The sequence below is a fragment of the Monodon monoceros genome, unplaced genomic scaffold (genome assembly GCF_005190385.1).
Source record: "Monodon monoceros isolate NGI ecotype Baffin Bay Population unplaced genomic scaffold, NGI_Narwhal_1 Super_Scaffold_4, whole genome shotgun sequence".
Lineage (NCBI taxonomy): Eukaryota > Metazoa > Chordata > Mammalia > Artiodactyla > Monodontidae > Monodon > Monodon monoceros.
This window is the reverse complement of record NW_021703781.1, coordinates 36,430,120-36,454,244: the sequence shown is the minus strand read 5'-3', so window position 1 is coordinate 36,454,244 and position 24,125 is coordinate 36,430,120. Positions and strand designations below refer to the sequence as shown.

At 49.7% G+C, this 24,125-nt stretch overlaps 1 protein-coding gene across 3 annotated transcripts in view; it reads left to right on the top strand.

Annotated features, from left to right (window-relative positions):
- Positions 1-11,824: 11,824 nt before the first annotated feature.
- DRGX (dorsal root ganglia homeobox) overlaps positions 11,825-24,125 on the top strand; it is a 31,358-nt gene continuing 19,057 nt past the window's right edge. The window contains exons 1-7 of one of the 3 annotated variants that reach the window (XM_029245724.1): positions 11,825-11,833; positions 12,251-12,366; positions 17,180-17,277; positions 18,146-18,247; positions 19,297-19,393; positions 21,181-21,359; positions 21,444-21,556. In XM_029245724.1, the coding sequence (XP_029101557.1) occupies positions 12,333-12,366; positions 17,180-17,277; positions 18,146-18,247; positions 19,297-19,393; positions 21,181-21,359; positions 21,444-21,556 (623 nt within the window). In that variant the 5' untranslated portion in view covers positions 11,825-11,833; positions 12,251-12,332. Of the gene's footprint in view, positions 11,834-12,250; positions 12,367-17,179; positions 17,278-18,145; positions 18,248-19,296; positions 19,402-21,180; positions 21,360-21,443; positions 21,557-24,125 lie in introns of all 3 variants that reach the window. The other 2 variants (XM_029245725.1, XM_029245723.1) reach the window with 2 other exon arrangements.

Here is a 24,125-nt window from a genome sequence, read left to right as displayed (position 1 = left end):
AAGGAGAAGATGCGTCCAGCTCCTGCAGTGGGAATCAGCTCCCTCCATCCACCTGTCCATCCTGAAACCAGAAGACATTCGCATATTCTGAGCCCTCACTCTGTGCCAGCCCTTGGTGGGAGCAGGCAACATACAGATAAATCAGCCGGGGCTCCAGCAGTGGACGTGAAGCTGTCTGTACAGGATTTTGAGCTGAAGAGGAAGGAGCTACCGTCTTTGCAGTTTGGTGCCACCTAGTGGCAGTTTTTGGCTCCGGCTTACATCAATGGGGGCGACTCTGGGTTGGGGGGCTCCATGGGACCTCAGGATAACAGCAGCAATCTCAGAAGTTGCATAGTCGGTTGGTAACACTTCGCCAGCCCAGTCTGAGAAAATTGGGCTGGGAGAACTGGGGACACAGAGAGCCCTCCCCCATCCCCTTTTCTGCTCCCCAAGATGGGGTTGCCTAGGGTTTTCCCTTCCTGCCTTCCTCCCACTCCCTCTGCTCTCCTGTTAATCTGGGCTTCCGTTTTCATGGAGTCTAAAGTACTGACCTGTGAACCGGGGTGTATGGCCACTCTGTAGGGGTGTAAGCAGAGTCCCCCATCTGCTGGTGGCAGCCCCTGGAGGTGGAGGAGCTGAGTGGGTTCAGGGAGTCCTGAGGACCCCTGCTAGATGTCCCTGCCTTAGGGAGAAATCAGCCAGTGGCCTATAGCGTATTGACTCCCCTGGTGTTTGGCCTCCTATCTTCCCCCTCAGCCTGGGAAAGAAAGCCCTGATCTCATGCCTGTCCCAGGACCTGCCTCCGCCACCTTTCAGTCCCCACCCCAGTGTCCTTTGGCTTCAGGTTTCCTGATTGTGACCTCTCTCCCCAGGCAGCCTCGCAAGGGTGTGTTTGGGGGATCAGGGGCTTCCATCCAGACCTTTGTCCCGTGGTCTGTGAGCTCTCGCCGGCAGTATCTGACTTTCTGGACTGTCCCTGAGACCCTGATTGGCTCCAACGTTGCCACCCGCGACTAGAGGGGGCTGACGCTGGCCTGTGGGATTTGCGTTACAGATGTGGTTTTCATTTGGGGGTTATGCCCACTGATGTCTACTACCCATGCAGGCCGGTCCCCTTGTTAAAGGATGGAGAGCTGAAGGTTGCTCAAAATGGAAGGGAAGCCAAAAAGGAAAATATGCACGTGGGTATGGGCTTTCACAGAATTGGGAAGAAGTACAAATGACTCTCGGGAATCTTCAGTATGCTTATTGTTTGATCAATAAGAGAACACTGAAAAGTTATCTTAAGAGAATAACAATGGCTGTATGAATGTTCCACAACAGTCCCCCAAATGAAACAGCACTGTGACAGATACTGACAGCTGTCTCCTGATAGCCACTCTCCTTTCTCCAATGATAACAGACCCTGTGATATTTATCTGGGCACACGGATGCCTCCCTAACAGCTGGGTGGAGCCACAGTCTTGGCCAAGGGGATGAGAGCAGAGGTAACATGTGCACCTTCCAGATGCTGGAAGGGCGATGCCCTCCAGTGAAGGGTGTGCCACCCACCCTCCTTCTCTACTCTCCCTGGTGGCTGTAAGGCAGACATGGAGAGGGGTCCTCTTGGGCCATGTGGACAGGGACTCATTGAGGGATAGTGGAGAAAGCAGGGCCACCATACCAGAGTGGCCACCCTCACGGAGCAGGGCCACCATACCAGAGTGGACATCCTCACAAGAGGGAAACGAACTGTCTTCTTTAAGCCACTGTTATGTGTCTCTATCACAGCAACTGAACATATATCCTAACTATGTGTAGAACCACTAAGAATATTGTGGAAGAACATTTAATGTCATAGAAAGACATTCACAATATATTGTTAAGTGAGTAAGAAACTACAAAACCAGGTAGTGTTATGATCCCACTTTTTTTCTTTAAAAAGTATGCATGAAATAAATTCATGTAAAATATCTGTAAGCTCTATAATGAAATGTTAATAATGGCTCTCTTAGGTTGTGAGATTGTACATGTTTTTAATTTCATTGCTCTATGTGCTTTTTAGAAATATCTTAACATTTAATTCATTGATTGATTTATTTTTCCTTTAGACAACTTTTTCTGAGGAGCAGAAAAAAAAGGAACGTCAGCCATAAACCTACCACTTTAAAAAAATCTATCCAGGGTTTGTAAGTTCAGATGCCTTCAGATGTCAGATAGAAATCATCATTGTGTGAAGTGCCCGGTGTTACAAGGGGGCAGGATATGGACCTTGATCAGTTGTGTTCCATACAATCGTTTTCACATTTTAAAGAAAATAAAACAAAGCCAATATCAATTCGGATTGAACAAAAAAATTTTCACCGCAATAGCCAGGTAGCCACCCCTTCAGAAAGTAAAAAATGGGGGTCTCCTCCTCTTCCCCCATTCTTCACTCGTGCCTCCCTACATCCAAACACTATTTCTTGGTTAAAAGGGTGAAGGTGGTGAGAGGTCAGAGCCCACACAGACACTCTTGGGAGAGTTACAGCAGAGAAGGAGGGAGATAGGCATCCCTTGGATAGGACAGAATTTAGCATAGGGAGAGGGACAGAGAGAGAGAGGAGAGAATGCGAAAGTGGAAGGGCTACTACCCATTCCCCACCCTCACCCCTCTTTAGTTTTATGAAAGGGAGCTCACGCAGGCTAACCTCCACCGCCACATCTACAGAGCCTTTGACCATTTCATAAAGTGCTTCTTCTGAGACGGGTATCATCTCTCCGTTGTAGATGGGGAAGATGACGTTCAAAAAGCTAAGAGGACCCAGGAGCTGGAAAGGGGCACCAGGGATTTTGGACACGAAACACCACGTACATTCTATACTGCAGGCTGTGGAGTGGGCAGAGCAAAGGCTCTAGAATGGTTTGTGAGTAGAGCCAGGCAAAACAGCCCAGGAGAGCGCTTTCATCCTGTAAGATTGGACGGAGTGTCTGATTTGCTTGTGACCATCTTGGAGGTGACTGCTTGTACTGTTCTAAGGCCCTCAGCAACATTTAGTAAGAGATTCAGGAGAGAGGAGTTGGTTGATTGGCCCTTGATTCATGTACTTAGTTTTGTCCTGACTTGTCCCAGGGAGCGTCGAAGGACACGGCCCAGCACTTGAAGGGAGAGGTGTTGATCGCCAAATGCTCTGTTCATGTCTATGTCCTCTTGGACTTGAGCCCTAGATCTCGTTTTATTCTTATGCTTTCTTTCTTGCTTGTCTATTAGGTGCCAGGCATTGGGCTAAGGGCTTAAGAACATCATGATGAACCCACTCTGACCTGTTCTCTAACTTCGTGGCATTTAGTCTACTTGGGGAGATAATGTTAGTAAAAAAAAAAAAAAAGCACACAAACGATATTAAAAGGTTTAAGCACAGTGAAAGAAAAGACATCTCTTTTCTCTTGCCCACAGCATAAGGCTGGCACAAACATGGTTCTCTGTGAGCATCTGTTGGAGGAGTGAGAGGTGAAGGAGAAGAGGAGTGTTGGAGCTACAGGATGGCATCAGGGAAGCTCTGATGGGGCCCTCCACCTCCCCGGCAAAGCTGAGGCCTCATCCATCCCTGATTCAGCTGTCCTCCTGCAGCAGCTGGACTCAGTCTCTCTGGCTGGGATTCTGGGCCACACGGCTGTGGGACTGGGGGGGCAGCCTTGGGAAGCAGGGGTCCTCTCCAGGGGTACAGCCTGTAGCTGGAGGCTGGGCTTTAGCAAGCTCTGCTATAATGGCTATGAGAGGCTTTCCTGACACACCTACCTTCTCTATCCCTGGATCTTGTGTACAAGTGCATCCCCTGAATGCACCTGGCATGAAACTGGTACTCCACAGCTATTTGGGGAATGAATGAAGAAGCGGATGGATAGACAGGTACATGGAGGATGCCCCCAGTTGTATCAATAGTCAAGCTGAGTATTGCCCATCACCAGGCTGGCCTGTGGGGCACTGTGGGCTGCTTGGTGACTGGACTGAGAGGTGGAAATTGCCTGCACCAGCCTTGCTCAGACACCAGTCAACGTCATTCAATAAATATTTATGTTGGGATTTAAATGTGCTCTGAGTCTGCCTTTGAGTGAGGCTGAGGCCAGCAGGAGGGAAGGGAGGCAATAGGACCGTACCCTTGGAGTGTGCTGAGAATTTCTGCTGTATATACATATGGTCTCTCCATGCTGGGCAAGGCCATGGTGAACTGAGTCACAAAGAGAGAACCAGACAATGTGAGCAGAGCTGTGGACTGGGTGTGGGGCTGGGGGCAGCATCCTGGAGAAGGAGGGGAAGGTGTAACCATGGACACGAGTGGGCTGATCAGAGGGAAGGGGAGGTTCCTAAAGATCCCGGTTGGGAAGGGTGTCACAGAGAAGTCACAGTTATAGAGTGCCTACGCTGCGTGTGTGTGTGTGTGTGTGTGTGTGTGTGTGTGTGTGAGAGAGAGAGAGAGAGAGAGAGAGAGAGAGAGAGGGAAAGAGAGAGAGAGAGAGAATAAGGCATTGATGTCCTGATGGCTGGCCAGATACTGAAAGGCAGGCATTGTCAATCCTGCTTTGCAGACAAGGAAAGGGGGGTTTAAGAAGCCAAAGTTAACCCCAAGTCTGCTTGATTGCAAGCCTACGCCCCCTCCCACCGTAGATGTTTACAGAATTCAAGTCTATTAAAAATTAGAAGGCTTTCATTGTGCTTACTAATATTCATGTTGTAAACCTATTTCGTTTCTTTAATAGTCATTTCAATTAAATTCTGCACATTTATTAAACATTTAGCATGGGCAAACGACTGTGTATTTTGTTTCAGGAGAAACACGTCTCATTAAAGAGGGCACAGCCAAGAGCACTGGGCTTGGGGCTGGGGGCTGGATTCCAGTCTTGCTTCTGTTGATAACCAGTTCCTCCAGTTGCCATCTCCTCACTCCTCCTCTTAACATTCTGCGCCTCTGTTATTTTATTCTTACGGACAACTGTTTTACACCAAAGAGCTGACCTTGAAAGTTATTTGTCCTAAAGGTTTACTGGTGAGATAATTTAGATCTGGAGACAGATCTTTCTTCTATTTTTGGCTGGATCCTATTTGAGATTTCCTTGGATTGGCTTCTTTTTCTTATCGGCAACTTATTATGATGTCTTTAATAATAGCCGGCTGGAATTAACAACTAAATGTTCCTAAAATGATCTCGCTCCAAGTCAGTGACTCCAGTAAATCCCGCAGAGTAGTCCTGGATGTTGGGATCTTAGAAACAGAATCCTGCGGGTGCACCTCTAGGATATATCCCAGACTGTGGTCCAGCTCCCTGAGATTTTTCACTGTAGCTGAAACTGGAAAGCAGGAGGCTGAAGGCTGTTGTTGAGCCTTGTCAAGTCTCTTGGATTCTGGTGTGATGGCCTGAACACGGGGGACCAAGGGGAGACTGGGTCCGTGGCCTCTGGGGAGAGAGGCCGCTTCTCCATTTGAAGCCGCATAAGGATGCAGGAGTATGGGAGCCCCTCCTTCAGCTGGGGGTGGGATGTATTCTGAGAGCTGCCCTTCCAAAGAGCTCTCTAGGACAGAGGAGGGAAGACCCAGTGAATCCAGTGCCAAACTGGCCAGATGGTGTCAGTTTCCCTTCTCCCTGCTACCCCATCTCATTTCCTAGCCAGAATCTCTAGTGGCTGGCTCCCAAGGCCAAGAAATCAGTTCTGTATCTCCTGTGCCTAGCACAGAGCGGGTGCTAGATAAGTGTTTATAGAAGTGGACTGAACTAGACTCTGAAACTCCAGGGGCTGTGGACTTAGTTTCCCTCAATACAGCCCTTTCCCATCCTAACATTTGATAAGAAGACATTATCAGTTGTGAAATTACGCTAGACTCGCACAGAATCTATGTCAGGGGTAGGAAAGTCAGATGTCTGCAGGAACCAAGTGTGTCACACAGATGTGAGAGGTGACCTGGAGGAAAGTAGTGCAGAATAGTGGGGCCTATGGCTAAGTAGAGTTGACATGCCCAGTCTAAAGGCACTCAATTTGAATTTTTAAAAAACTTCTGTTGGCCAAATAAAATACCTCTGATACAGCTTAAAGGCCCTTGGTTTAGGTTTTCTAGTCAAATAGTTGTGTGCTGTGTAAAACTCAACAAACCAAGCAATGAAGCATGAAGAGAAAAATGTAAGGAAATAAGCACGGCAGACTGGCAGACGAGTAGGAGGGAGAGCCACAGAGGAACTCTCCCCATGGTGGTACTGCTTTGGCCCAAGGTGGGCTCATCTTGGAGACAGCCAGAAGAGGCAGATGCCATCTTGTAAGTACCCAAAGCAGCTCAGGGTAGCATCTCTCCAGGAGTGTGGCCCCCTAGTGGGCCATAGTAGTGACAAGATAATAATAACAATAATGGTAGTAGAACAGTTGTAGCTAATGACTGGTTGTTAGGTGCTGGGCATTCTTTTCAGTTCCCCACCTCCCCTTAATTAAAAGAAAATAGACTATTATTTTTCAGAGCAGTTTTTGATGCACAGTCTCCCCATTACCAACATCCCCCATCAGATGTTACAGTCAATGAATCTACATTGACACATCATAGTCAGCCAGAGCCCAGAGTCTACATCAGGGTTCATCCTTGGTGTTGTACCGTCTATGGATTTTAACAAAAGTATAATGACATGTATCCACCACTGTAACATACAGAATATTTTCTCTGCCCTAAACCCTCTAGCACTATTTTTAATCTGCCCACCAGCACTTGATGTAAGCATTTTGTTTTGTTTTGTTTGTTTTATGCGGTACGCGGGCCTCTCACTGTCGTGGCCTCTCCCGTTTGCGGAACACAGGCTCCGGACGCGCAGGCTCAGAGGCCATGGCTCACGGGCCCAGCCACTCCGCGGCATGTGGGATCCTCCCGGACCGGGGCACAAACCCGTGTCCCCTGCATCGGTAGGCGGACTCTCAACCACTGCGCAACCAGGGAAGCCCCGATGTAAGCATTTTTATCCCCCCTTCACAGAGAAAGTCACGGGGGTCCTGAAGGAGTACGTGACCTGCTCAAGCTCACCTTTCTCATGAGGGCTGGAGCCTGCTTGAGTGAAGGCAACTATGCACAGACTCTTCAGGAAGCAGGCCTGCCTCAGGTGTAATGCTTTCTTACCTCATGAAGATCAGGCAGACTGGAGCCAGCTTTGAGATTCCCTGAGAGCCACATGAGAATACACTTTGTCCTGTGGCCACTGCAGGTGAGATTATTAGAAGTTGGCTTGTATTTAAGTAGCTGCTATTACTTTTACATGACAGTAAAACTAATGAATGATAGGAAATTTGCAAGATAAAATGCATATTTATCCCTTGCTATATATATATATATATTTTTTTTCTTCTGTTCATAGTCCCCTGTTCATCTGGAATTTCAATTAGCTGCTTTTTTTTCCCCTCACATATTCCATTGTGTTTAGCAATTGCAAACTTTCTTGGCAATTTCCAAAACTACAAAATGACAATAGATTTGCAGACAAATAGAGGATGTGTGGGGTCCATACTGAACATGTATATGCTGTACCTTCTGTCCTGGGAGAGCTGTGTGGCCACTGAGTGTTACATCAGAGAGGCTTTATACAATTTAATAACGAAACAGTATTACAAAACAACCAGACACTCTAAAAACACAAAATTAGGAATTCAGTGTGTTTTTTTTCTCCCCGAAAATGTAAGTATTTTATCTGCTTTAGCCCATTGTTATGGTTTTAAACCGTGTTTTCTAAAACTGTTTCTGCTAAAGAAAGTTTTAAAAGGGAGGTTGGAAAAATCTCTTCTGAGCACAGTTGAGATGTCAAATCCAACATATGTTCATGCATTCAGGCTCAGAAGATGTTGACAGTGGTGTTTCCAAATGTTTCTCCGTTTTCCTAAAACAGAGCAAATGGTAGGAAATAAATACCATGTGTGGTGTTTGAGACACTGACCTGGAGCCTCAGCTCCCTACATTTTCTAAGGATTTGGGATTCTTTTCAGGAATCAATTAAAAATAACTCATAATTCAACTGAAAGACAATTTAGGGCTTCCAGGTATAGGTGCTCCGATTTCCAGCATTTTCTTGCTGCTCTCAGTGTTTTTAAGGTGACAGTTCTCCCTTCATAGAACAAGCTTGAAATTAGAAAAATCAAACACCCATTAGAGAAAGCAGATTTGCTCTCATTAATTGATACAGAGATGGAAAGCTACCATCACCCAGATGGGAGCCCAGTGCATCCCCTGCAGACATTCTCAGGGGCCAGAGCCTGGGTCAGCAGCAGCCCACTTGGCCCAAGCCGGAGCTGTCTGTCTAAGAGCGGAGGCTTGGGTTTTCAGGGGTAGGGATGCACTCGCTGCACGGGGGAGCCTCTCTGCAACATCCGCACACAAATATTAGGGTGTGTGTTACTCTCTTCCCACTTGGTTTTATTATTTTTTTTTAAAGTGAACAACCTTGAAAGTTGAACTCCCCATTCTGTTCCGGCTTCTCTCTGCTCTGCTGGACAGGAGGTAACGTAGCATGCCTGTTTAGTAACCAGAAAGTGATTGTTAGAGGGAATGGAGACTGTGGCTGCTGTGCATGAAATACGGAGAGAAGGAGCCTTTGAGGGCCAACCACAGAATTGTCTCCTTCCAGAGGCTGGAAGCAGCAACCCAGGTGGGGGTAGGGAGGGCAGTGGTGTGAGAATCTGTTGAGATATGACCCGTGGTTTTAACTTTAAATAAGCATTTCCGTCCTAATAGAAGCCCCCTCTAATGTCTCCTGCAGCTTTGATTTTGGAACACGTCACATTCCTCATTAAAGCAATCACTGTTAAAACATAAAGCAACACAGGATTTATTTCTTCATTAAACTGATGATCCGTATATGAAGCCAATTAACATTATGAGTCTGGTGAACATCAAGTGTAAAGAGGTTAGAGAAAATTAAAAGCAGTCACCTTGGTCTTTAGATAAAGAAAGTACACTTTTAGGTTGTAAATTATCAGAGTGTCCAAGCAGGACAGATCGGTGAATTTGGTTAATTGGAAAATACATTTTATTGCACAAGAATTAAGGAAAAACAACCTTTTCGTTGCCAACGAACGCTCTTTTTTAGAGGGGAGGGAGATGGTAGCGAATACATACACGTTAGCCGCCTCTCTCCGGCCCCGAGTGTCAGAGACAATCCGAGGAAAGAAAGGGGCCCGCGTTGTCATCAAAGTTTGCTGTAGCCTTTCCTCTCTGCGATTGCTTGGTTTGTTGTTAATTCACTGTTTTGCCAACAGGAACGAGCCCGGCCTCCCTGCTGGGGGAGAGGAACTTCGGGGGAGACGAGGCCGATGGTCCCGCTGGCTCTGAGCCCCGCGTCAGGTGGGTGTTTTGCGGGAGCCTGACTAAGTGTCCCATCAGGGAGACAACCAGGCTCGCGTCGGTGACGCTGGGAAAGCCGGGACCAGGCGGCGACCGGCCGCGGGAAGATTCCCGGCCGTAGCCGCGGGGCAGGAGCGGGGCGTGGGTCTGCGGAGCCGAGAGTTTGGTCCCTGCTGCGAGCACTGAGCGCGCGTCCCAAGTAACTTTCTCAGGTTTGGACCAGGAGAGGATTGGGATCGGGCCCCCAACACCCAGAATCCGGCGGGGCGCGTCCGGCCGCGGCGCAGCGCAGGGCCACAGAGCGGCCCTTGCGACTTGTCTCTTCCCTCTGCAGCCCAGGAGGAACAGGTGCCGCTGTCCAGGGTCCTGACTGACCGGGAGGCTCTGGGAGCGCGCTGCCCGCCGACCCAGAACAAGCCTGTCCAGCCCCCGGGACATCTCTGGGCCTTGCCAAGGAACTGCTTCGGCGGATGTCAGGGATGGGGAGCTGAAACTGGGGTTTGGACCTCATTGGTTTCTGGGGCCAACGCGGCGCTGGGCGCCTGGTGCCTTGAGTTCCCGTACAGATACTCAGGTGCTCCTTGGAGCATCTTGGCCAGGCCCGCCCGGATGTCTTCCTCACCCCGCTGCACAGGCACTAGGCTCCGGAGCGCGCGGGGCTCTTGCAGGAGAGGGGACGCCGCCTAGGGCAGGTGGAAGTTTGAGGGGGCTTTTGGCAAACCCAAGCGCGCAAGGGGAGACTCGGGCTCTTGAAAAGAGATCCAGAGAGCAAGAGTGCACTGAGGGAGACAGGGAGAGAGAGCGCGCCGAGCTTCCTGGCCTGGGTTGAAATAGGGTCGGTTCTCAGGGCTCCATCCCTTTCCGGATGAAGTGGAAATGGCCCGCCGGCCCTGCCTGTTACCGCGCCCGCCGCCCAGACCAGCATGCGTGCTCCCCCGCCGGCGGGTCACCTGGACTCGCGGAGTCGGTGGCCCTGGCGGAGCTGGCGCAACGGGATCTTTCCGCTCTGAACCCAGCCGGCGTTTCCAGCGGTTCCTTCCGCGTGACTGGGTCGACTTTCCGCGCCTGGGCGGGCTGAGCCCAGGAGGGGCCGCTGAAGTGCACCGGCCCCGACTTGCCTCTGCAGGAGCCGTGCTGCATCTTCCTCCTGGCGGTTTTCGGAGGGGCGTCCACGGGCCGGTCAGGGCCCCAGTAATCTGCCCTCCAGCTCCATGCGCCTCTTTCGGGGCGGGTGTCCACGTGTGGCCCTGCCAGGCCTTTTGTTTCCAACTCAATGTATCTTTAAGATCAAGGCTGGATCCCAGGCGGTGCAGGGACCCGACCCACCGCCTCTCCAGGGCTCCTGAACGCAGCATTAGAATGTTTATAAAATATTCAATTTATGTAGTCTGTCCAAGAAGCCATCGTCCCAAAATAAAATCAGCAGTCTAGACGGAACACAGACACCAGAACTTATCAACAGTTGTCTGACTTGCATCTTTTGATGCATCTTGAGTGGGTCATAATACCAACTTTATTTTCAGTGGTGCATAAATTAATTACACGCATTTAATAACCAAAATATCATTATATTCCCCCTTTAATATCATAAAGGCTTTCCGCCAGGGAAGCACTTAATAGTTCAGGGGGCCGTAACGGGCTATTATCCTGGTGTAATGCTATTACAGAACCAATTATGTGCCATTAGACTTGCTTTTTTTGCAGTTTATGTGATTTGATCCAATCCCGCACCCCTGACTTGAAAATTTCAGCCCGGTACTTTAGAGTTTAATTTTCACCCAGGCAGAGGGAAGGGCGGTCTCTCCGCTGAGCTTCTGCCTCGGATGCATTTTAAAAGTAATTGCGAAGGCTCCCACCGCATATCATTTGCACGGAGAAGCGAACATAAATTCTGGGACCCCTTGCTGAGAGCAAAATCAAACTTTCCTTTTGTACGGTCGCTTGGAAAGGGAAGCCGTGTGCAAAGAGTCCCCCCAAAACCCATCCGGTGGCGACAATTAGCAGCGCTTTGTCATCTGCAGCCCAGGAGTCACCAGGCCTGACAAGGGGAGCTTAAAACCAAGCTCTCCCCGAGAAAGAAGGTTTGAGTCAGAGGGAACTTGGGGTGGGGGTGGGGTGGAGTGTTCAGAAAATAATGCTTTTTGGCGGATGGTGGTAGTGGTGATTGTTTCAACCTTCTTTTAAAAGAAAAGAGGAAAAACATTCCTGATGTTTGCTGAGAAATGACGGATTTTTTTTTTTTTTTTTTTTTTACACCACGTGGGCCATTTGTAAGGCCCAGTAGACCTATCCAAGTTACTCGCTGTAGACAGCGCTGGAAATAATCAGATTAAGGCCAATTACGCGTGAGATTATAAAGGCGAGTGCTGAGCGGCGGCGCGCGCTGTAGACAGATAGCAAGACATCTGGCCACTTCCCGAGTCACTTTTTTGGTCCTGCGGGCGCCAGCCGCGCGGAGCCCCGCCCGTATCCAGTCGAGCCGGGCGAGAGGACCAGAGGCGGTCACGCTCCGGCCTTCCTCGCCCGCCGCCCGCCGAGGTACGCGCGGCTCCCGACCCACACACCGAGCCCTGCGCGCCTGGCCTTGGGGCTCGGCCGCCTTCCTGGTGGGGGCTGCCTTTCGCGCAGATGGCCTGGCGCGCTCGCCGGACTCGGCTGCGTTGTCCTGGGTGCAGGGATTGTGGCGGGGACCCCTGAGAGCCGGGAACCAGACTGCGTGGGCTTGGTGTTGGGGCCGAGGTGGGGGGACGTCTGTCCGGGTGGTGGACCCGAACGGAAGGGCTGTCCCACGGGGTCTCCGGCTTGCGACGGCGCTGCCACCTCCCCTCCAGTCCCCAGAGTGGGCTGAAGGCATTGGGAGGGGGTTTTCCATGAAAGGAGCGCCCGGGGCACTCCAGGGCCGGGCGGGGGCGAAGGCAGAGGGAGACTCAGGCTCTGTCGCTGTTTGCTTTGCAGCCAGGCCAGATCTACGCGTGTCTTGCCGGTCCCGCAGTCACCCTCCCGAGTCCTGGCCGTCAGGTCGATCCGGCCGTCGGCGATGTTTTATTTCCACTGTCCGCCACAGCTAGAGGGTGAGTAAGCGCCGTGCCAGGAGCTGCTCCAAAAGGCCGGCGCCGGCCAGAAAGGGCCATAGCAGCAGCTGGGGCTGGTTGGTGGTTGGGTCCCTGCTCAGCGAGGGGCGCAGCCGCCGGAGGTGGGTAGAGGCGCCTTTGGCCGTCTCCCCACATCCGGCTCCAGCCTTCCGCCCCATTGCCACCTGCCTCCTACCTCCCCCCGCCCCCACCGGGCCTGGGCGGGTTGGGCCCCGGGCTATGAGCGCTGCCAGGACCGGCGGATCCTCCCAGCACAGATGCTGGTGTCACACCTCTAATCTGGGCTCCCCTGCCCAGGGGGCCGCATCAATCTTTCACGGTGTTTTGCAAACATCCGGATAAGCGGCGGTGGACTAGGTGACCCACAGGGTCCTGGGCCAGACGTGAGCAGGAGCCCCCGCTGCCAGGCTGCTGTCACTCCCTGCCCAAGGCCGTCTTGCTTGGCCAGGCCAACGTGGCCCTCAGGAGCAGGGGGCCCTGCTCACCACTTCCAGAAGTGCCCTGGCATGGCTGCTCCTCTGTGACTCACTGGGTTTCTGACCTCAGATGCTAACCACTTCCCACTCCCACGGCCAGCCCATGACCAGGGTTTGGGTCTTTGAGGGTCTCCAGTTCTTAGAAGAAATTTCGCTTCAGGATCCTTGGTGTGGTCTCTGAACTGGGTTGTCAGGCGGGGGTAGGTTGGTGAGAAGGAAATAGCTTGGATTCCTGGTCTTGGGGGCTCCCCTGGGGTGGGCCCTCCATACAAGAAGGGGATTTCTATGTATCAGGCAAATGCAAAGCCACACACTCTGGCCCTTTAACAGCGCCTTCCTCAGACCAGTAGTCTCAGCCACGGGCTACTAGGACTTCTATAACTGGGAGCAGTACCAGGACTTGGCTTTGGCAACCTACTCCTTCGGGGGGTGGGGGTGGGCAGTGAGTGAATTTTGGAGGGGAAGAAATCGAGAAAGGCACGGGGCAGGGCAAAAGGCGGTGAGACACTGGGGGGACCTGAAACATCAGAGCATGCTCCTTCACCTTGCCCCGGTTACCTTGAGCAGTAGCCGGCCTCAGCTGGCCAGTGTACACAGGGATTTCAGAAAGTTTGTTTTGTTTTTCCCATGGAAGCTTTTAAAAGTTCAGTAGCATTTTCTAAAGGAGGCTAATGAACACCAGGGTTCAAGCCCTGCCAGCCCGATCAGCATTCCTAAGAAGGGAAGGCCAGACACTTGGCTGCATTTCACCTCCTTTTACTTCCAATGACCCATGCAGATGGGCTTTATAAAGGTCTGAGAGGTTCACTCCCTGACACCTAGGACTGCAGGGAGATCCTCTGCTTGTGCAGTGGACACACCTTTTCTGCATCTCTGAACCTCAGGTTTGGACTGATTGATACTCGGCAGCCCACTCTTCCAGTTAAAGTGGGAAGGTTGAGGTGTGGGCATTTAGCAGATGGTGGGCTGCCTGGGTGACTGAAGGGGAAAGCCCAGTCTGCAGGGTAGGTTGCAGAAGTCACCTGGGGAGAGCCCTGGCCAGCCTTTCGTGGCCCCAGCACACGGAGCTGCTTGCTGCCCTCAGCTCAGCTTAGCTCACCTTTCCTTCCCACACCTGGGGCACATCCCACCTCAACACTTATTCTGATTGCTGTGACCAGAAGAAAAGGAGATGGGTCTTTAAGAACTTTTTTATTCCTCTGCAGATGTGTTTCAAAGGCAGTTTTACAGAAACGGGTGTTTTATTTTAGTTTAGTATTGCTGTGGGAGGAGGTGACCTGCTGCCGATGGAAAGGCTGAGGACAGATCCTTGGAATCTGACTTCTCATTATTGCCTATCATCTTTTTAATTGTAATTTTTTATTAATCTAGAGAGGCATATAAGAGAAAGCAAAGCATGGCTCATAATCTCCCTTCTCAGATAATTTTGCTGATATTAAACTAGAAAGTATTACATCTACCTGCTTAGGAAATTCAAATAGAACAGAAACTTACACACTGAAAAGTAAATCCTCCTTCTCTACCTCTTTTTCTAAAGATACTCCCTATTGTTGGTTTCTTGTGATTCCTTCAAGAAAAACATGCTATCACCTGCGTTTACCCTCATTTATGTATTTTTCCTTTATATGTTATGCCTTATTTGTGCTGAGATCATACTGGTACATCATTCAGGACTTTCCTTTTTTCACTTTATAATACAGATTTTGGCGATTTTTCCGTGTCAATGTATGCAGATCTACTGGCTTCTTTTATTATCTTTTAAATTTATTTTTAAAATAAATTTATTTACTTATTTGTTTTTATTTTTGGCTTTGTTGGGTCTTCGTTGCTGTGTGTGGGCTTTCTCTAGTTGTGGTGAGTGGGGGCTACTCTTCGTTGTGGTGCGCGGGCTTCTCCTTGTGGTGGCTTCTTTTGTTGCGGAGCCTGGTGCACGGGCTCAGTAGTTGTGACACGTGGGCTTAGTTGCTCCACGGCATGTGGGATCTTCCCGGGCCAGGGATCGAACCCATGTCCCCTGCACTGGCAGGCAGATTCTTTTTCTTTCTTTTTTTTTTTTTTTTTATAAATTTATTTATTTATTTTTTTGGCTGTGTTGGGTCTTCATTTCTGTGCGAGGGCTTTCTCTAGTTGCGGCGAGCAGGGGCCACTCTTCATCGCAGTGCGCAGGCCTCTCACTGTCGCGGCCTCTCTTGTTGCGGAGCACAGGCTCCAGACGCGCAGGCTCAGTAGCTGTGGCTCATGGGCCCAGTTGCTCCGCGGCATGTGGGATCTTCCTAGACCAGGGCTCGAACCCGTATCCCCTGCATTGGCAGGCAGATTCTCAACCACTGCGCCACCAGAGAAGCCCCGGCAGGCGGATTCTTGACCACTGCACCACCAGGGAAGCCTGACTGGCTTCTTTTAAATAGCTGTGTAGTATTCCATTATATATTGTTCAGAAGGTGCCTACAGTTGTGCACTTTGGTTGTTTCCTTTTTTTTTTTCCTGTTACCACGTTACCAGGAACAATATTCTCGCTCCATTTTGGCACACTTTTAAAGTATATTCATAGACTACATACCTGTATGTGCACTTAAAATTTTTGATGGATGTTGTCAAATTACCCTCTAATAAGGCTGCACAAATTCATGCTCCTACAAATGGTGAATAGTGTGTACAATTCATTATGCTTTTAACTGTACTGGGTATAACTGTGCAGCTTATTTTTTTGGCAAAAATGTTTTGTTTAATTATTGCAAGGTTTAACATTTTCATAACATTATCAACCATTCTATTTATTCTTAAGTAAGAAGCCTGTTCTCATAATTTCCTCTTTTCTATTAGGTTGTCAATTGTTGTTCTTATTAATTTGATGAACTGTCGGCTGTTTTTAGGATCCAGTTTGACATGCAGTGTTTCACTTAAAGATGTTATATGTACACTTTGTGAAACAATTTGGGACAAGCAGGTAGAAGTTTGTGAGGCTGATCGTGATTTGAGAGCCTCAGAGCTCGCATTTCATCCTCACCAGTCAAGTGCTTTGTTTTAAAAGGAAACTGTTTGGTTTCCCACAAAATAATGGAAATAAGACCGCTTTGAGGCTGTCCCTTTGAAGTTCCCAATGAGCTGGAGAGAAATATTTGTAACTAGGATTTTGAGGAAGAAAGCAATTTGGATGGGATGGTGGAGGGAGAAGTCTTCACCAGAGAGTGGAGGTCTTGTGACCAAGGATGTGCACTGGGGAGTTGAATAATAAGTAGGAGGGACTCCATTTAGCAGATAGAATTTTAAAAAGCCGAAGGACCTTGCTTCTTTGGGACTGAGGTCCTTCGGAGGGATGATGCGGGGCAGTGTCACTAGCCAGCTCCTAATGGCGAACATGCAATGATTCTGAGACCGGAGCCCATGGCAGGTACAGTGTTCACTGGCTAATGGGAACTTGCTCATTTGTTTTCCTAAGAAGCCAAGTAAATGGTGGACTGTCAAGTAAATGGTGCACATTTGGAAAATGATCTGAATGCACATTTGGGGCCAAACTCTGCTGTGGCTTAATCCGAGCTTTGGAGGCTGGCAGGGAGGACTGTGGTGCCTTTCTTTTCACGGAAGTGGGAGTAGTGGGTCTTTTATGAGCCTGGCCAGAGGCTCCTGTTTAAGTCTGCTTGGAATTCAGGACAGTCGCTATTGGTGCAGATTTCTCGTTAATTGACATCTATATAACAGATCCACTAGAGTGCTCATGAGCTGTGGCCAACAGTATTAATATTCATTTATAAACTTCCTACCTCCTCGTGTCCTGAAGTTCTAGGAGAAAAGTGCTGGGAAAAGCTCTTGGTGATTTCATTCCTCCCCTATCCCCAGCCTTTAATTCTTATTGTTGTAGAAACAAGGGAAAGTAAAATAACAAGTGAGCAAAAGGGAAACGTAGAGGCTTTTATTAAAGGATCAGAGGTAGAAGGGATGAGCTGAAGGCACATTGGACAGAGGTGCAGGCAGCTGGGAGTCAGAGGGCCGATGAAGGCTCCATCTCAAGTTAGTGACCCTTCCTGGCTCAGAGTCTAGAATTTCACAAGTGGACTTGGCTGTCTAGGGGAGTAAGGTCTCCACTCACCCTATGAAATAGGCATAGTTAGGCCTAAAGTCAGAGATTACTGGGAGAGAGAGAAAGCATGAGAGAGTGAAAAAGAGGGAGCCTTAATAACAGGAGCAGAGAAAGATGCTTTAGGACAGACAGGACTCCGTCTGGGTGGGATGGGTCACTGAGGGAGTGTGCATGGCAGGGGCTCAGTGTGAAGACTGGGGGGCCCTGTGCTCAGGCTGATCCAGTTTGCTCCCTGCAGGCACTGCACCCTTTGGCAACCACTCTACAGGAGATTTCGATGATGGGTTTCTGCGGAGAAAACAGCGCCGGAACCGGACCACGTTCACTCTTCAGCAGGTAATGATGTTCCCCTTCTGAGAGCCATCCACTTCTTGCCTCCAAATTAATCAGAGTTTGAGCAGCTCTTCTTTGTCTTTTAAAATAAAGCCAACTGATCATGTTAACTGGATCTTTCTGTTTTCTTGAACAATTCACGTGTCAAGGAATCTGTCTGGGGAGAGGGCAGAGGACTGTGACGTTATGATCCCAGATAGTCAGTGAAGAGGCAATGATGACGGCGCCCTTTTGTCTCAAGTTGATAGTTTGGGGAACATTTCCACATCAGCAATACAGCAACATCATTTCAACTTCGAAATAACCTTCTGAGGAAGGCAGGTCAGGCGTTCTCATCCCCAGGAGATAAATGGGAAAACCGGGGCCCAAGAGGTTGACTGATTTGTAGAAGGTATTGTCGTCCATAAGTGGAAGGGCTACAACTGGAACCTTGATATTGTCTTTCCAGGGCCGTGGCTCCTTCCCTTAGATCCGTTTGTCTCCCAGAGCACACTGGAGCAGAAACCCTAGGCAGTTTCTGTGGGACTGACCCAGTGAGGGCTTCTGCAAGTTGATTCTGTTCTTCCAAGCTCTATAATGAAAGCTGCGTGGGTTGCACTTTAAATGTAAATGCTTTCAAATGTTTGTGCCTCTCTTATTTCTACCTCTTGGGGTAGCACTGAGGTTGTTAGTAAGTCTTAGCTCCCAAGTCTTCCGCGGTTGAAATTTTAATTTTGTGGGATCTTTTCAAAGAGCATTTTTCTCCCTCTCTTCCCCTACTTGATCTGTGAAACTACTTCCTCACCACACATAGCAAATTTGAAATATGCATCTGCTTCCTCTCACCTAGCCACATCCTCTCACAAGTAAATATTTTTTTTCCTTTTACCAGCTGGAAGCTCTGGAGGCAGTTTTTGCCCAAACGCACTACCCTGATGTCTTCACCAGAGAAGAGCTAGCCATGAAAATCAACCTCACAGAAGCCAGAGTGCAGGTAAACCTTCTTTTTAATTATTTAACTCTCTAATATTAAAACTGGCAAACTTTTTTTTTTTTTTGACATCATGACTGCAGAGTGCACATTTGGCCAAAGAAAGCAAATGAAGACTATCTGTCATTTTCATGATGCACTTTAATAACATCAACATAATGTGGAATATTAGATTAGGTTGATTAATCGGTCATTCATAATTAACTAGTGATAATGTTCTACACTAATTTGTCCGCGTCTCTAAGGTACTAAATTACATCAATGCACATCCATTTCCTTGCTTTGGAAAAAAAAAAAAAAGAGCTGAGATGCTATTCTCAAAGCAGCTCTGACCGCTCTGGGGTAAGGCCAGTCAATTGCAGAGAACTGTGTTTTCGTATGAGAACAGAGTAGGATCTGCTTTCCAGAAATTGCATCATGTCCAACTTTTCCCCAGCTCGCGGACTCTTTCAGCGAAGTGGTCCGAAGAACATGGGCAATTTAAAAATCTTTAAACGGCAGCAGCAAAAGGGCTGCCTCAGAGCCGAGCGTGGCCCGTGGTGACTGTCTCTAGGCAGGATTTCTTTTTAGAAGCTACACGGTGATTACGTTTAAGTGCACAAACCCGTCGAGCCCAGCAGATGTGCCCGAACGCAGGAGGAACAGATTCGCAGCAGCGCCTCTCCGGGCGAGCTATTCTTTGAGCACAATTATATATTCATTTTATTTATGGGATTTCCTCCATGCTGTTTCTGTTCTTTTTTATGTAGGGGCTTGGGGTTAAGACTATGCAAAGATCTAATTGTAGGAAATATAATAGTTTGCTTTCGGTTCCCCTGGGTCATGTTAGTATCTCTTAAAAACCTATGGCTGAAGAGAGATAATGGAATTCTGAACAGTAAATTGGGGGTTGTAAACAAATTATTTCCCCTATAATCAGATTATGTGATCCTGATTATTAAATCTGAACATGAATCATTGGTCATATGCGGGCAAATTAAACTGATTATTATTTGGAAATGAAAATCTCCTTTGGCCAGGATGCCGTTCATCCTTTCTTTTTTTAATGCCAGCTTGCCAATAGCTGCCCAAAGACTGAACTGCAAATTGAGATAAATGGCACAATTACTGAGCATTCAGAAGTGGAAGATCATAACTTCTCCCTGAAAGGTGCAAGGGTGAGATAGGGGTGGTGACAATTAAAGCTGGGACTTGTTGTTCGGGCTATTGTTGGCTATTATGCAAACAGACAATGGCTGTGAAGCATTTGTTTAGTGAGACTCCATGTGGGGACACGGCTTTGGTGGCGGGAAGGGAGATGTGTTTACATTTATACCCCTTGCTCATTCAAATATGATTAATGTTCTATAAAGCAGGGTCTTAATCGAAGCTGATGTTGTCAAACAATAACTAAATAGGGAAATAAACGACTCCATCATGCGCTTGCCTCAGAAGCAGGCAAACTGTCAGTGCAAAGTCATTAAAATATGATAATGAAAAATAGCTCAATTAAATGTTGTTATAGCTGTGACCTTCATTCAATTAAGACGCCAGAAAGTGTCTGCATTTTGCTTTGCATTTAACTGCCCTAAATTTAGAATATAGATAAAATCATTATTCAGTGGTTGCTGATATGTGCAATTAAAAAACCAACTAGATTAAAAAGAAAGAAAGAAACCCAGTTAAAGGAGAATGAAAATTCAGAGGTGGGGTGAGCCTGGAGACCGAGGCTCTCTCCTGGGCCAGTCTGCTGACAGGCAAGGAGGAGAGGATGCCCAGGGGAATAGGAGGGAGGTCTAGACAAGCCCTTTTTTTTTGTTTTTAAAGCCAGGAATTATCTTCCAGTAGAGAGGGGGAAGAGGTTTAGCTGCACGGAGTAAAGAGCAGCAGGATTTCACTGACCTCTGGGAACACCTTGGGCCCAGGCTGCCTGACTGCCCTGAGGCTGTCCTGTAAATGCAATCTTGGTCTCTAAGGCTTAAAGAATTCCACACCCGCCTCTAAGAAGGCACTCAGAGCAGGTGAATCACAAGCTGTCTCCCAACCTGAGGATGGTGGAGATAATAACACTAGCTAATATTCACCGAGTGATTGATTGCTGTGTGCCACGCACTGTGCTTACTATTTTGCATGCATCTCCATTAAATTTCCTAACGATGCTTGGGGGTGGCTGTTATTATTACTCTCAGACAATTTGGATTATGGTACCCAGCCAAGCCACTGGGCTTCAAATTGTAGATCTGCCACTTAGCACTTGGATGACCTCAGGCAAGTTAATTAAACTGTGCTTAGTTTTCTCATCTGTAAAGTGGGGGTAGTAGAACTACCTGCCTTAAAGGATTGCAGTGGATTCTAAACCAGATTCACCGGGGTCCAGAATTCTCAACCAGGACTGACTCCAGAGTCAGTGTTTCTAGTGGATGCGCTGTGCTGATGGTCATGAACTTGCCGTGATGCGTCAGTGTTAAATCACACGTATGAGGCCAGACACGCTCCGGCCAAACCTGCTGGATGAGAGAATGAGTATTTTTTGATGAGGAAACCCCAGGGCAGTGTTTTACAAACTGCTTTGATGATGAATCCCCCCGCTCCCCTCAGGAAACACATTTCACATCAAATAAGTGTACTTGCATACACTGAGAATTTCCACAAGATAGTACTTTGACCCTTACTGTGGGCAGTGCATTTGGATACTTTCTATGATTTCACACTCATTAAAAAATGCCTGTCACACCTTCGACTCTGGTTTTCTGACCCACCCATGAGTCTGAAGCTGCAATTCGGAGGGCACTGCTTTGCTAGATCTTTAGAGAGAGGAGGCTGTGTTCCCGCACACCTACTGCAGGGGAGCTGTGAGCCGGGGGCACGGGGACCAGGCACCTGGGTTTAGGTTCTGGTTGCCTCCTTCTGTCTGATTTTCTGCCTCTGTTGGGTGTGTGCTTCCTTCGGGGACTCAGGTTTGGTTCCAGAACCGAAGAGCCAAATGGAGGAAAACGGAGAGAGGGGCCTCGGACCAGGAGCCAGGAGCCAAGGAGCCCATGGCAGAGGTGACGCCACCGCCTGTGAGGAATATCAACTCCCCGCCCCCTGGGGACCAGGCCCGGAGCAAGAAGGAGGTCCTGGAGGCCCAGCAGAGGTGAGGCTGGCTGAACCCAGGGCCTGGAGGGCTGGCGGGCACCCAGGATTGGGAACTCAGTGTGTCATTTTCCTTCACTGCCAGCCTGGGGCGAACTGTCGGTCCCACAGGGCCTTTCTTCCCCTCTTGCTTGCCGGGGACCCTCCTGAATACGGCCACGTACGCCCAGGCCCTGTCACACGTTGCTTCCCTGAAAGGTGAGTTTGGGCTCTGCTGCCTGCTGGTGCGGGGCGGGGGCTCTGCCTGCCTGCAGCGCCTCCAAGGGGATCCTGGAGATGGTTTGCCTCTTCTGTTTTCTTGGGCGGGCCCATCCTTGCACCTCGGGCTGGTGTAGCTCCTTTTCTCCTGTCTATCACAGCCAGGGTCGTGAACAGCATCTGTTTCCACACATGCTATCTTGTTTGCTTTCTACATGGCCTGAGAGTGAGGGTGAATGTCATCTCACTGCACCAGCTGCGGAGTTGGTTGAGAGAGGGCTGTTTCAGAAGGGCCATTGCATGTTCACTGACTGCTGCCTCCCGTCGGTACCAGTTTTACGTGCTAGTTTGCAGCTCGTGGGTGAGGCCTGCGATGGACCGTTGTCCCAGCTCGTGAGGACCCTCCCCATATGTGCAGCCTCCCCACCTGCCTTCCCTGGGGCCTCCTGATGTCAGGGGTTAGGATTTGTGGTTTTCTAAGATTTGCTGTCTTCTCAAAGGCTGTGGTTGTCTGAAGGATGGAAACCATTTGGGGCATTTTTGTCAGGCCCAGGGAGAAGGACTCTGGTGGGGCTGTCCTTTGGGGGTTTCTGGGTCAACCCTACTGGATGAATGGGTCCATCCAGTGTCTTTCAATTCTTGGCCCCAAACTCACTCTTCCTGTGAGGAGACCAAGCAGCTGTGCTGGCCCGGAGCAGGGCTGGGCCCCAGAGTTCATCTGGGACAGTGAGTGTTAGTGTTGGGGTTTGTCCGTCACAGCCGGTCTGGGAGATGGGGGTGCAGGTGCGGGCTGTGGGCTTTTTCCCCATAATAGGCAGTGGGAGAGGCCCCCCTAGGATGTTTCCTGTGTGCTCTGTTTTAGGGTCTGGGGTCTTCTGCCCTCGAGAGGTTCCCCCTCCTGCAGGTTGGTCTCGCATGTGCGTCTGCACACGGGCGTGCGCGCGCACGCACATGCACACGCACACTGGCAATCTGCATTGCAAATGTAGTTTCTGGAGCCTGAATAAGGGCATGATGGAGCCTCTCTAGGGAATCTCCGAAGGGAGAGAAAGGTATTCTACGCACAGGGAACAACACGTGCAGAGTGCCAGGCGCAGGGAGAAGAACCAGGCTTGTCTGGAGAATGGCTGGTATGTTGGGTGCCCACAGGAGAGTGCCCAGAGGTAAGGTGGAGGGGCCAGAGTTTGCAGGCCTTGGATGCCGCACTCCTGCATTTGGATTTTCCACTGTAGGAGGAGGGACCCTGAGGCCTGGAGCCACTTCTGAGTGGTCCAGGCAGCTGGGCAAGTCGCCGTGCTCAGATGGCCGGCATGGGTTGATGGGGTTCAGCTCCATCCAGCTCTGCACCCCGTGCCCTGATAGTGCTCCCTTCAGCTCCAGGGTCTGTGCACTCCAGGGACCAAGTAGAGCCCCCTGCCACAGAGTGGCCTTGGGACGTATTCACAGACACAATAGGCTGAGGGGGCACTGTGAAGATGGGGTCCCAATTGGAAGGGGTTTCCAGAAGGAGATTACCACTGGGACTTGGGTATCATTCAAGGAGCTGCTCTGGGCAGAAGAGCAATCCTGTGTCCATCTATGAAACCTTCTCTGCTTCGGTGAGGTCCAGCTGAGTTCCTGAGAGTAGCCGTCTCTTTTATCAATGTTCGTTCTCTGCTTGCCCCACTCCAGCCACATGAGTTGAAGGTGAATCCCACGTCTCTTCGCTGGGGCAGTTGGGAGGGGTCTGGGGTAAAGCCCAGGCCCTGGTGGCGGCCTGAGGTGGCTGAACGAGTGGAGAGAGGGCCAGGCTGCTGGCAGGGAGGGTGGGAGTGCCTGCCTGCCACTGAGAGGCTGAAGGCACTGATAAGAGGGAGACAGAGGACAGAGCAGAAGGAAGCAGGGCTGGTGGGAGGGGCAGGTAAATCTGTCATTCTCCTCTTCTGCCTTTACTCGTATGTACTCCCCCAACCCCGGCACTTCCCTTGGGGCCTGACCTGCGCCTGCTTCGCTGGAAACAGACTTTCCTTTGATGGAGGGATGGGGCATTGGGGTGTCAGATTCGGCGGAAGTGATGGAGATCATAGTGTGCTCGCCAAACCAGGGAACATCTTTGTGCCTTGTGGTGGCACTTGCTCGGGAAGCTTGCACATCCCCACTGGAAGGTCTTCCTGGCTACGATCAGGGACACGAGGTGTGCTGGGGCACGTGACACACTCGGATAGTTCCAGAGCCGGGCAGGCGATAAGTGAAGCGAGTATGTGTGGACTTTGTCTTTGCTCCTCCAGACACACAGCCGTCTTGGTCTATATGTCATTCTCCCACTTGTGAGAAAGGGGTGGGGAAAAGGCACGTTTCTCTACGTCAGAAGCAGTTATGCGAGGAGCACGCTAAGGGGCTCCCTGAGATTCGGCAGAGGTGAGCTGGGGAGCATTTGCCCACTCCAGTGTCAACTACTGCTCACGTCAGCCGATGGTGGCCAAGTGGGTCTGTGGACCCTACATTGCCAGAACTATTGAAATTTCAGGAGAAGCTGTAAATCTGGATTTTTATTTGAAATAGTCCCATCTTTTGGCTCCGGGCGCGCAGG